Here is a 12,202-nt window from a genome sequence, read left to right as displayed (position 1 = left end):
GCCGAGAGAGGATGCTGGGAAGACCATATGGATTCAACAGGACAATGCCAGAACACATGTTGCCCCAAATGATCCAGTATTTCTGGAAGCAGTTGCTCAGACCGGTCTAGATATACGCATAATTAATCAGCCCCCAAACTCTCCTGACATGAATGTCCTTGACCTAGGCTTCTTTGCATCTCTACAGGCAAAGACATACTTAAAGAATGCTAGAACCATTGATGACATTGTCCAAAACACACTAAAGGAGTATGAGGACTATGATACAGAATTGGTGGACAAGGTATTCCTTACCCTAAAGGGCTGTTTCATAGAAGTTATGAAAGATGGAGGAGACAATGGATACAAGATACCCCATTTGAGCAAGGATCATTTAGAAAGGTTTAGCATGCTCCCAAGAAGTCTGAATTGTGATATGCACCTATATCTAAGTGCTTTGCAGTTGCTGAATTCAGAGTAGTTCTACATTTCATAGAGGAAGTAGTACTTGTATCTATATAAAAATATGGCATTCTACAGTGATGCATTCATTATAAAGGCTGAAGGTTACTCTTATTGTTGCGTAAATCATTTCTTATTTGCATAGCATCAGTTATCATAAGTGCTAACATCTCAATTTCCATAGCATCAGTAATAACAAAAAAACTAAATTTGCAGGACTAGTCTTACTGATCATGCTTCATTTTTCTCAATATCTCGGCATTGTTAGGCATAATGGTGGCCAGCAGCTCAAGAACAAAATCCCTATCTTTCTTTTGCTGTTCGGGTAGGACTCCCTTCTCGTCAGCTGTTGAGGTCACTGCAGAATAAAATTTTATTATCAGTCCTGCACAATTGAAAGAGCGCAATTAGCTGCAACAAATTGTGGATGCATGTAAACGAGAGTACCTAGCATGTTGGGTTCGTTTCCGGCATCGGCGGCCACAATTTGTGAATCGTCGAATTGGGTTTCTGGCACAAATTCTTCACCTTACGAATCTTGCAGCACAGCGTTGCCGAGACCAACCTCATCGGTCTGTCTGATGAAAATGTAGTCCTCGCCGGGCCCTTCTTCAGTGTCTTGGATGAAATCCACTCCCTCTTTGACGATGCGCTTCTGTGGCCGCGACCACCAGATACCGCCCCGGTTCTCCCTGCCGCGGCGGCAGATCGGCCCTACTCTGCCATGGACACCTTCACGACGCCACTTGACCCTCCCGCCGCTCCGGGCTTGCCTCAGGATGGACGGATAGAGGGGATGGACTCCCCATGGTGGGGATTGTTGTCCGCGCATGCTTCCACGGACGGGATCTCGGCGGCGGAGGAGCAGACTAGCTAGGGCTACAGGGCGCTGGGTCGTGATGCAGTGATGGGGGTGCGGCGGGGAAGAAGTTGGGGCAGAGGCCGGCGAGGTGGGTGCGGCGGAGGCCGGGGAGGGGAAGGGTGCGGCGGAGGATGGGGAGGATGCGGCGGAGAGTGGTGCAGCGAGGTTGGTGCGGCGGAGGATGGTGCGGCGGGGGACCGACAGCGGCGAGGTTGGTGTGGCGGAGGCCGCGGAGGGGAAGGGTGCGGCGGAGGATGGGGAGCGTGTGGCGTCGGGGAAGATGAGCTGGGCGGCGGAGGATAATGATGCCAGGAACGGTGTTTCGCTAGAATAGCGACAGGGGGAGGAAAATAGGAGAGTGGGATCCACCTGAAACCCAGAAGTCTTTAGATATGAGGACACACTTTGAACCCCAAAAGTCTTTAGATTTGAGGTTGGAGGGAGTATGTTAATTATAGATTAATTAGGTTTAATAGATTTTTCTTATGAGTTAGTCCCAATTTATATAATTAATTTTACACTTATTATACTTATTTTAATGTATTTAAATATCTAATGTGATTCTGATTTAAAATTAGTCCGCACAAGCATAGAGATTTTAATAGATATGTTTATACGAGCCCACGTAGACGATACTTGTTGGGCTCTTAGGTTAAGGTCAGGGAGACTTGTTACGTAGCTAAGACCCAACCGGTCTCTCCTCTGCCCCTCCCCGGTTCCTCCGCGGCTCCGCCTACCGCTCGCCAGTCCCTTGCATCTGCTGTGCCGGCGCCGCGCTCCACTCCGACCCCGCCGCCTCGCTCCCTCTCTGAGCTCGCCGCCGCGCTCCCCGCCGACCCCGCAGCGTCCCCTCCGACCCCGCCGCCGCGCTTCCTCTCCGACCCCGCCGCCGCGCTAGCCGCCGACTGACCGCGGCCACCGCTGCCTGCGCGGCTCGTCGGCAGCAACGTCAAGGAGGTCATCTTCAACAACCTCCTGTTCGAGGTCAGCCCCACCAGTTCCCTTGTATCCTTCCTCCTCTTCTCCCATCCCAACCGTGAAAAGCACGTTTTTTTTTTTGGGAGGGGGAGCGGGTGGGGGCTGATGTTGGGTATTCCTGGGATCACTGCAGCTCCGCCCCCTGTGTTCCTCCAACTGAGCGGCCATGCGCCACCCAAGGTCCGGGCCGGGGAAGAAACGGGGCCGCGGGCCGCGGATCCCCGCAACGACGCTTAGGAAGCAGCAGGCGGCGTTGGCGAACGTCGACCAGATCACTGGCGCCAAGATCCCCAAGAGTTTTGTCTTCTCCCGGGGCAAGCTCCCATCCACGCTCCGCCACCTCCAGCAGGACCTCCGCAAGGTCATGCTCCCCTACACCGCTCTCAATCTAAAGGTCCATCCCTATCCCTATGCCTTACTCTAGCTTACATGAGCAATAGATGAGTAATTGCGCTTATTTCAATGCTCACTAGCTGCCAACCTGGAACATTGGTGCTTTACACTTGAAAGTCGAAACAATTGGCAGGAGAAGAAGCGGAATAACCTCAAGGACTTCGTCAATGTTGCCGGTCCGTTGGGTGTGACTCATTTCTTGATCCTCTCGAACCCGAAGAGCCTGCCTCACCTGCGCTTTGCCAAATCGCCACAGGGCCCAACCTTCACTTTTCAGATTGAGGAGTACGCGCTTGCGGCAGACATTGCAAACTCCCAGAAGCGGCCGAGGTGCCCACCGGGGATATTCAAGAACTCGCCTCTGGTATATGATGCTAATTTGGAGAATTTTGTAGTAGTTTAGTTTTTGAAGAGGATATTGTTCGCTGATACCTTGTTTTGACATTGAATTCATGGATTGGACAGGTTGTGCTCAGCGGGTTTTCAGGCCTTGGCAACCCTTTTGGGAGTTTGGTCGAGTACTTTCAGCATATGGTCCCTGCCGTTGACCCAAGCACTGTAAGTATCAGGCAATAAAATCATGATGGAACTTGACGTTTTTGTACCAGCATATTCTGATAACAATACTGTGTTTGGCATAATAGGTCCAGCTGTCAGCATGTCAAAGGATACTATTGTTAAAATATGATAAAGAGAAGGAGGTTATCGATTTCCGGCATTACTCCATCAAGCTTCAGCCTGTTGGGGTCAGTCGCAGGATTAGAAAACTCATGCAGAGCAATGAAGTTCCTGATCTGAGAGATCTTAAGGATGTTAGCGATTATGTTACAAAGTAAGTGCTCTTTTGCCATTATATTGCAATGAGATACTTTCAATTTTCCAGGAATGCTGATATGCATGGAAAACCATGATAGCTCACAACACAAATGTAAACTTGTATGTGGGGTGCACATGACTATAGTGACATTTTTAATTTCCTTCTTTGGGACACCATAGAGGGTGTACATAACAATTGCCAGATGTGCAAAGGGTTTAGTGGAAGAACATGCAATACACCATTTTTATCAATAACATTTTTTGAAGAATCCTTTTCAATGTCCATTTTGGCATCTCACAATTCAAAATATTCCTTTAAAGATTTGGAAACATGCTGTGTAATACTGTATTGTTGTATGCCTCTATCAAAGTGTAACCAGTATTAAGTGGGTGCTTTATTTTTGGTTGGGACCTCATCTGAATAAGATTGGTCATATTATTTTCCATATTATGCATTAGTTACTAATGTTCAGGAAGTTAAAAGTATTTGACTCAATCAAGTACAAATTACTGAAAGGAAGTGTTTGTGGAACATAGAATTGGAAAAAGTCTGATGCATTGCAGCCAGCAACTACCTCAATCCTCATCATAATGTCAAACCTCCATAGGCCAAGCAACTGAGCAGGCCATCCATCCATTATTAGCTATAGCTATGCCATGCTAAGCTGAACATGTAGAAGTTACAGCCTACAGATGATCTCAACAGTGACATAGCATGTGCAATTAAGCATAAAAGCTTCAGGTCGAAGTGAGTTTGCCAACTACAGTGAAAAAACCATCAAATACTTTTTTTGGAGCAAACAAAATTAGAGAGACCTCCAGTAAATTAGCTGTAACCACCTATATGGAATTCCTAGAATGCTAGGACTATATATGTTGCATGCATTGCCTAAACTTTCAGGAAATGTGATATATTTTGTTTTCAGCAAAGAACAGAGGAATAATAAGGAAAGAAGGAATTAAACTTATGACCAACATATTAACATAATGAAAAATAGTAAAAGTTTAGTAATTATTCCATTACATGTGTTCTGAATGTGTGTGTCTTCAGTGTAATCTCTTGAAAAAAGAATAGCACCCAGAGTTAAAAAGTTTAGATTAGAGATGTCACTACATACCCTGCCGGTGTATATGATGGTTACGATAAGGTAATCAGAGAGCTACCTAGATTACGTACAATGTTTAAGCACCCAAAAACCAGAATAAAGTGAAAAGATATATATTATAAGAAACAAATAAGTACCAAAACTCAGCACTTAGCAAGTATTGAACTTCAGATGATGGATCTAGTGTGGTTGAGAAATGGGTAGTAAGTAAAATCACCTCCATTTGCCTCCTTGAAAGATTGGTTTGTGCAAGAAAAGACCCTATAACCTTAGCCCTGCAACGTCTATAATGCATAGTCAGAGACATCAAGTTTAGGAAACACTACCTGGTACGATGTCAACTCCAAGTTTTTGCCTGAAATGCTCTTTGGTTGTTTGCCTCAGTGGAATGTCTTGTTTTTCACCTGAAATGATCCTGTCCCACTCAATTATCTATCCCACTCAGCTACTCATTTGTTAGTTTGCCGCGTCCAGATTATTTTTACTCAAAATATGTGCTTTCAGATGAGGTACCTGTGATGATCCAGATATTAGTGCCTGACATTGCGTTTTTTATAAGTAATACACCTATTTGTTTCTAGGATTTAATTTTGTGTAATAAACCCTTTACTTATGTTCACATTCGCAAGAGCTGGATATGGATCAGAAAGTGAAGCAGATGATGAAGCAGCAACGGTAAGCCTACCGAGTGATGTTGACAAATTAAACCAGGCATCAAGGAAAAGCGCTGTCCGACTCCAGGAGATCGGACCAAGGATGACTATGCGACTAGTTAAAGTTGAGGCTGGGCTATGTTCAGGAGATGTCTTATACCCTTGGCCTGGTGAGTTCCCTTTGATGCTGTAATGTCCACCTTAAGTGAGTCTTAAATGTTGGTTACATTTTTTTTTCTTTTCCCTGATTTTCCTCTATGTTACAGTGGCGAAGGAAGCACTGGGGAAGAAAGGGGAAGTAACTGAGGAAGCGGGAGAAGGACAGGAAGAAACCGAGGATGGGTCAGAGGACGAGATGGAGGATTAGCAGTTTAGATGATCCCAACAAAGTGCTGTCCTTTTAACAATGTGAACCCACTGCTCTCTTTTATGACAATCAACACTAAGCAGAGTTTGGTTCTTTCTTACCTCCTGTCTTGTGGTTTGCGAAGGATTTGTCACCTGTACTGTTTTCTGGTAGGCTCTATATTCTGTGTTGTTTGATTGGGTTGCTCTAGTTTCAGTCTTGGTGGTTGCCAAACGAGCATGTGAGTTTGCCGATTTAGCCGCCATGCTTCGTTTATGTTTACTATTCCATCCGTCACGAAAAGAATGCAAATCTTGGTTCCTAAGGAGTCAAACAATTCAAAGTTTGACTAAATTTATACAAAACGATATGAACATTTATATTACAAAATAAGTATCATTAGATTAATTATGTAATATATTTTCAAACTACATCTGTTTGGGGACATAAATGTAGTAATTTTTGTATAAATTCGGTTAAATTTGAAATTGTTTGACTCACATGAAGGAGATAGGAGAGTTGAGTTGCAATTTTTTGGGGACGGGGAGTACGACGAAGCGACGAGCGCTGCCAGCTGCCTTGGAATCTTATGTGGTCATGCAGAGCTATGATGATCCGAGATCTTGCCGGGGCGACACCGGGATCGGGCCAGCCTCATTTTTCAAGTGTTCATGCTAATTGTCGGCTGATCTGACTGGGGAGCCGGGTTCCCTTCCCACTAGTGTGCTTATGCCTCCTGCGGGCAATTGGGCAGGTTCTCAAGATTCTCTAGCCTCGACTGTCCTCAAGAGGATTTAGAAATGCATGGGATCTGCCAGGCTTATACACCTGCTGAACCCCATCATTCAATTAGATCCAGTCTACTTCAATTAGAGAAGAAAACTGGCCAGGATTTTCTTTTTTGAAATAAACTGGCCAGGAATTTGGAACCGGTGCCATCGATCAACCGGTGGCTTTCTCGTCGAAGGGCAACCACAGCCTGGGCCGGTGGGCCCTGGTGTCGCCCCGTGGAGCCCGCCGGCGGTGACCCGAACACCACGGCACCACCACCCCGAACGCTTTCCTCTCGTGTGACCTACCTCCCTGTCTCCTCAGTCCTCCCACGTGACTCTTGCGCTACTCATTCACACTCCCACAGTCCCACTCGGCCACTCCCACCCCCCACCCCTTCAAGGCCTGCCGTCCCCGAAGCTAGAGAGAGAGGGAGATCTCACAGGCAGCGGGCAGGGCAAATGGCCGGCGCGGCGGACGAGTACTACTACGGCGGCGGGGGCGGCCCGCGCGGGGCGCCGCACGGTCTGCTGCTGGCGGTGGTGGTTGGGCTGGTGGTGGCGGGCCCGCTGTTCCTGGGCGACGGCGGCGAGGCGCTGACGGATGCCGTGGCGGAGCTGCTGAGCCCGGTGGGCCTGCTCCTCCTCCCCGTGTGCCTGCTCTTCCTCATCCGCGTCCTCTCCTCCGACCGCGGCGCCGCGGCGCTGGCCGACGTCTTCGCCTTCGGCGGGTCCCCCGACGCCGTCCACCGCGTGGGCGGCTCCCCCGTCGGCGTCGCGCTCATGCTCCTCCTCATCCTCGCGCTGCTCTACTACCGCTCCTCGCTCCTCGGCGGCGACGGCGGCGACGACGAGTAGGGTAGGGTAGGTCCCTAGGAGCCGGCTGCGGGCGCGATCTCCGGGCTCCGGTTGTGGCTGGCTGAAGCGTGGGGTTGGAGTTGTTTTGTAATGTGAGGTTTGGTAGGGGCGTGGGTGTAAAAGTGCGCGAGGAAATCGGAGTAAATTATGGTGTTTTGTTTCGTCGGTTCGTGATGAGGGCGGCTGAAGCTTCTGTGCTGCATCGGGCCATGTGCCTTGTACTCTTCTTCTTCCTCCCCGTGCCTCTCCTCGGCGGGCACTCGCAGCTCGCTCCGCCATTTTTACCCTACAAGTAGGAGTGGACGGACTGTGAATTTTACGCTTTACCCCCACGGTTTACGCTTTACCTTCACGGTAGGCAGCAAGATCTAGAGGGTGCAGCAGGCGTGCAGGAGAATTCGAAGAAAGCGATGACGTTGACGGCAAAAGTCGTCCGGGTCGGTGGCACGGCACAGGGCTCCCATGCCCTAAAAACATTTTGTACTTGTGTGTAGTAGAGTAACCGTACTGTCCAAAGTTGCTTTGGCCAATTGAGCTGCCGTGGTCTCTTTAGCCGCAGCGACACTATCAAGTGGTGCGACGAACAGGCTATACTACTATGAGCTAGAGAGCCAGGCACGAGCAGGGTTTACCTTTTCGTTTTTTTTCCGAATACCGCCGTTTGCCGGAAACGAAATTTCGGCCGAAATTTCGCCGAATTTCGCTAATTCCGAACGGAAAGAGAATTCAAATTCAAAAAACGAAATTTCGGTGAATTCCGACCGAAATTTCGGTGATTTCGACCGAAATTTCGGTGATTTCGACCGGAAAATGATGTCCGTTGTGATTTTCGTACTGTTCCCGAGGTCAAATGAAAAACTTTTGAATACCAACTTTGTTCAGTTTTTCGAGATCTACAACTTTTGTTTCAGGAACTTTTTCATTTGAGTAATGGTTTGAAAGTTATTTAATTATTTCAAAAACTACCAATTAAAAGTCTTGTCATTTCATGTGACAACTTTCATTTTCTCTCTTAGGCCTCAACTGGACTTTTATTATTCTTGTTATGGCGGATATTCCTATAAATTTTTAGGGACATTAGTTGATCCAATTGAAAGTTGTTTTAAATCCAGGACAAACATGATTTGAATTGGTTATCAATTCATGTGACAGTGTTTGAATTTTTTGTTTGATTCAATTTGTATAGAGAATTGTTAAAGCATTCTGAAAGGTGTGTTTTCCGGCAGTTTTCCAACGGAAAGTTTTTCCCTGCTCTATAGATGGTGACAATTCTCTTGTGGCCTAAGATTTTGGTCACATGCATGCTGTGGATGCAAGAATTTGACCTTCTCTTCTTATCCTCGGGACTGGAATGGCGTCGGAGGAAATTCACTGGAATCAAGGTTACAGTCACCGACCTACTATTGCAATGCAAATCTTTCTTCCACGAAGTGGGGGCAGATCAAAGGCCACAACTGACTTAATCTGCAGTTGCCAATGGAGAAGAATTACCAATGGAATTTAACACGTATCAGCAATGGCCACAACTTCAAAAAAAAAACTCCCAAGTCTCCACAGTTACCGGCTACAAAGCTAGAAGAAGAGCCAGATCGAGGGCCTGGTTAAGAATAATAGACTACAGCAGACAGAGGGCTTTAGCTGCCATCTCATTCGATCTCACCGCTACATACAAAAGAAAAGAGCTGCTAGATGATAATATAAAAGCAGATGCAAAAGGCAAAAGCGAAGCAAGATTGACGACGAGCCTAATTGGACAGCACGAGGAAACCAGATCTACTAGTCTACTGATGAGAGTATAGTCCACCCGGGCCGGCTGATGGATCATCATCCTAGTTGTAGGTATGCATATGAAATTGAATAGGTACCTCACCAATATCATGATAAACCAAAGTCTAGTTGAAGTCGAGGGGAGAAAACAAATTTTTGCACATGAAATGACGAGTCATTCAAATTACGGTTTCAAATGTTAATTTTAGCCTAGCAAATGATCTTAGATTTGAGTGTGTTCTAGTCCTATTTGCTTAGAAAAACACCTAGTTTTTTATCATATTTTTTACATATTTTTTTACAAATTTTTTTGAATTTTTGAATTTTGAAACGAAATTTACCGAAATTTACCGAAATTCCACTTCCCGGTAACTACCGAAAACGAAAAAAATACCGAAATTTCGCCGAAATTTCACCGAAATTTTGAACCCTGGGCACGAGCCCATTTGTACATTTCAACTTTCACCCACAATGTATCGACGCTACGTGTTGCATGCCCACAGTGCCGGCCACAATAGGAGAGCGACGCCCACTCGCTATCCGGAGCTGTAGCGTGTGGGCAAAAGCAGGAGTGATGCCATCTACCAGCCGGAGCCCAGCCGGAGCCCACGTAAGTTAAAACTACTGAGACTCTTTTTCCTTCCCGCAGTGAATGTGGAGTACCTCTTGTTGCTACAGTGATTTTTTTGTTGTTGTTTATGATCCAAGCATCCATGAATGTAGATGCACCGGTTCCAAGTTTTCTGGCATCACTAGCCACAGTGTGTGAAGTGATACCCAAATTCTCTCTTCCCCTTTGGACATCACTCTAGGCACACACTTTGGAGGGCCTTAGGGTCGAATGGGTATTCGATCTTTTGTCCGTGAGATCCTTTAGTTCTTTATGCCTTCTCCGGTGCATTTCAACTGTGTGGAAAATTGATCGACACCAAATTTCATTGGATCGATGAGGATAAATGAGTGATGCCTAAGCGGGGGTAGGCATTGCACTCCCGAGTCCTGATGGTGTCGAGAATTAGGGCAAGCAGAGAAGAGGAGCGGAAGATGAAGGTGTCGCAAAAAAAAAAGGAAACTGAGGTAAACATTTTTTTTAGGAGAAGAGGTAAACATCATCTCGCAGAACCCTAATTTTTTTAAATAAAAATGAAATCACCTGGTAGAACCTTTGACTCAAGCCACCGGCCTCTCTCACCGAACTTTACAGTGTCCTGGCGCTGGCGGCGTGTTGCTGCGTGAATGCAAGCATGCCAAGAGGATGGATGCGACTCTGTGACTGTAGTCTGTGAGGCATATTCCATCTCTCTAGAGTTGTGCAGCAGGAAGCCGCGTGAAGAACCGACTGGTCAGCTACGAACACGTGAGGACGAGCTGCCGCGAAACTGCGGAATGGGCCAAATGCCAGAGAGGGGCCTGCAGAACCGCGTCGCGTCGATGCAGACATGCTGCGGTGACCGAGTACTCAAGTCGTCGTCGCAGTTCGTGCTCGCCGAGGGCCGGGGCAGGTCGTCATGGCGCGTTGGAGCTCTCTGTTATTGCTACACACTACACTACACTGGGGGCAGCCGCAGCGACGAAGTGAAAGCAAAGCGCCGATGTCCCCGGTCGAACAGCCCGGACGCCAGCGCTCGCTGCCGGTGACGGCGTGACGCAGCCGCGGCCGTGTCGGCCAGAGGGAGAGGCCGCCGAAGCAGGGCGGTGGTGCACCGCAGTGGCACACGGTTCGAAGCCAAGCAGCGATCTGGTGTTCGGCCCATTTCCGCGGCAGTCCGGCCCAGTGACCCGACGTTCACGTACGTACGCCGCCTCCAGCCACACGGCCACACACCTCACTCTCAGCCGCCGCCGGCCACCACCAGGTCGCCGTCAAAGGTAAGACCTTATCCCGCGCGCCACTTGGCCAGCCGGAGGCTGCCCACGTCAGCCGGTCGCGCTGACCTGGCACCCCCTCCGGCTCCTCCTCCCCTACCCTATCTACATATCCGTCCCGCCCCGCCCCGGCCTGCCGCTCCTGCCATCACACGTACACTCCCTCCCGACCACCCAAGCGAGCCACAGCCACCGGAGCAGAGCGCCGAGCCCCCAGGCAGGATCCCATGGCCGCCACCGCCGTCGCGGCGTCTCTGTCCGTGGCCCGGGGGCTCGGGAAACCCCTCCGCGCCGGCGGCAGCAGCGGCGCGTCGTCGCTCCGCGTCGTCTCGCCCCGTGGCAGGGTGGCCGTCGTCCGGGCGTCGTCGTCCGCGCAGAGCCCGGCCAAGGAGTGGGCGGCCGCGGCGGCCGTCGCGGCGGCGCTGGTGCTGCCGGAGGTCGCGGAGGCCGCGCAGCCGGGGATCTCACCCTCGCATAAGAACTTCCTCCTCAGCATCGTCTCCGGCGGGGTCGTGCTCGTCGCCATCGTCGGCGCCGTCGTCGCCGTCTCCAACTTCGACCCTGTCAAGCGGGGCTGAGCTCCACCACAAGCACGGCCGCCGGCCGCGCCATGGCTGTGCGTATACCTATGTACTGATGAGACTGAGAGCGGTCGGTCTGGTCTCTTCTCCGTGTGCTTCCGAACGAAACACAGTGTCTGATGCGTCCATCTTTTGCCGTGTAAATTTCATTTCCTGCTCGTGAAATCTCGTGTTCATTGAGATCGAGCCCCCCCACAGGTTCATCTAGGATCGATCGGTTCGATTTAATTTTACCGTGGGTCTGCTAGAGTTTCACTTTGCGACACATGCCGCATCGGAATTCGATCGGGCTATTATTATAGGCGAGCAATTCAGGTTGAGCTCTAGTAGTATATATCACTGGAGCGAAAAACCACGTTTCTCTGAAGAAATAAAAGGTTGATCCCAAAGAGTAATGCTGAAAACAGAATTGGTACTGCAGTTTGTATACCTGCTAATTCAATGGGATGATGAATTACTGTGATTGTCGACCTGCCTCCAGCATGGCAGCATCGCAACAAGGTATTTTGCTCCCAGATTGTCAGACCATAAGACCAGTGCACTTGGCTGAGGAATTTGAAGTTATCTCAACAAACATTGCGCCCATTGCCCAAGTTACTTCAGATGTTCAGTTAGCCAAGACCTTATTATATTTATCCTTTTTTAGATGATCTGGATTCAATGGGCTGTTTCAAGGATATATTAGGTTAGACCCAATGCAAAGAGCACTCCAAAACCTCTAATTGAGCGACGATCATTGTATAAGTGGCGCGCCTGACTACTTCA

General features: G+C 48.8%; 3 protein-coding genes across 3 annotated transcripts; all 3 read left to right on the top strand.

Moving 5' to 3' along the window:
* The first annotated feature begins 1,949 nt into the window (after nucleotides 1-1,949).
* Nucleotides 1,950-5,811, top strand: LOC120652404 (peter Pan-like protein). Its single transcript, XM_039930218.1, has 7 exons — nucleotides 1,950-2,287; nucleotides 2,415-2,675; nucleotides 2,808-3,038; nucleotides 3,140-3,232; nucleotides 3,319-3,506; nucleotides 5,226-5,419; nucleotides 5,516-5,811. The coding sequence occupies exons 2-7, from the start codon at nucleotides 2,448-2,450 to the stop codon at nucleotides 5,614-5,616; spliced, it is 1,035 nt and encodes a 344-aa protein (XP_039786152.1). The 5' UTR covers nucleotides 1,950-2,287; nucleotides 2,415-2,447; the 3' UTR covers nucleotides 5,617-5,811.
* An 873-nt stretch (nucleotides 5,812-6,684) lies between these two features.
* Nucleotides 6,685-7,420, top strand: LOC120652406. The gene has a single exon (XM_039930219.1). The coding sequence runs from the start codon at nucleotides 6,828-6,830 to the stop codon at nucleotides 7,221-7,223; it is 396 nt and encodes a 131-aa protein (XP_039786153.1). The 5' UTR covers nucleotides 6,685-6,827; the 3' UTR covers nucleotides 7,224-7,420.
* Nucleotides 7,421-10,978: 3,558 nt separating this feature from the next.
* LOC120652403 lies at nucleotides 10,979-11,826 on the top strand. Its single transcript, XM_039930217.1, has one exon. It carries the CDS (start codon nucleotides 11,084-11,086, stop codon nucleotides 11,432-11,434), a length of 351 nt encoding a protein of 116 aa, XP_039786151.1. The 5' UTR covers nucleotides 10,979-11,083; the 3' UTR covers nucleotides 11,435-11,826.
* Nucleotides 11,827-12,202: the final 376 nt, after the last annotated feature.

This window comes from Panicum virgatum, chromosome 9K (assembly GCF_016808335.1).
Source record: "Panicum virgatum strain AP13 chromosome 9K, P.virgatum_v5, whole genome shotgun sequence".
Classification (NCBI taxonomy): Eukaryota; Viridiplantae; Streptophyta; class Magnoliopsida; order Poales; family Poaceae; genus Panicum; species Panicum virgatum.
Note: the sequence above shows the minus strand (reverse complement) of the source record. Positions and strands in the feature narration are given on the sequence as shown.

Coding starts and splice junctions, on each gene's coding strand:
- LOC120652404 (XM_039930218.1), top strand. CDS start 2,448: ATGCGCCACCCAAGGTCCGGGCCGGGGAAGAAACGGGGCCGCGGGCCG. Junction 2,676..2,807: donor ACACCGCTCTCAATCTAAAG/GTCCATCCCTAT, acceptor AACAATTGGCAG/GAGAAGAAGCGGAATAACCT. Junction 3,507..5,225: donor GTTAGCGATTATGTTACAAA/GTAAGTGCTCTT, acceptor CACATTCGCAAG/AGCTGGATATGGATCAGAAA.
- LOC120652406 (XM_039930219.1), top strand. CDS start 6,828: ATGGCCGGCGCGGCGGACGAGTACTACTACGGCGGCGGGGGCGGCCCG.
- LOC120652403 (XM_039930217.1), top strand. CDS start 11,084: ATGGCCGCCACCGCCGTCGCGGCGTCTCTGTCCGTGGCCCGGGGGCTC.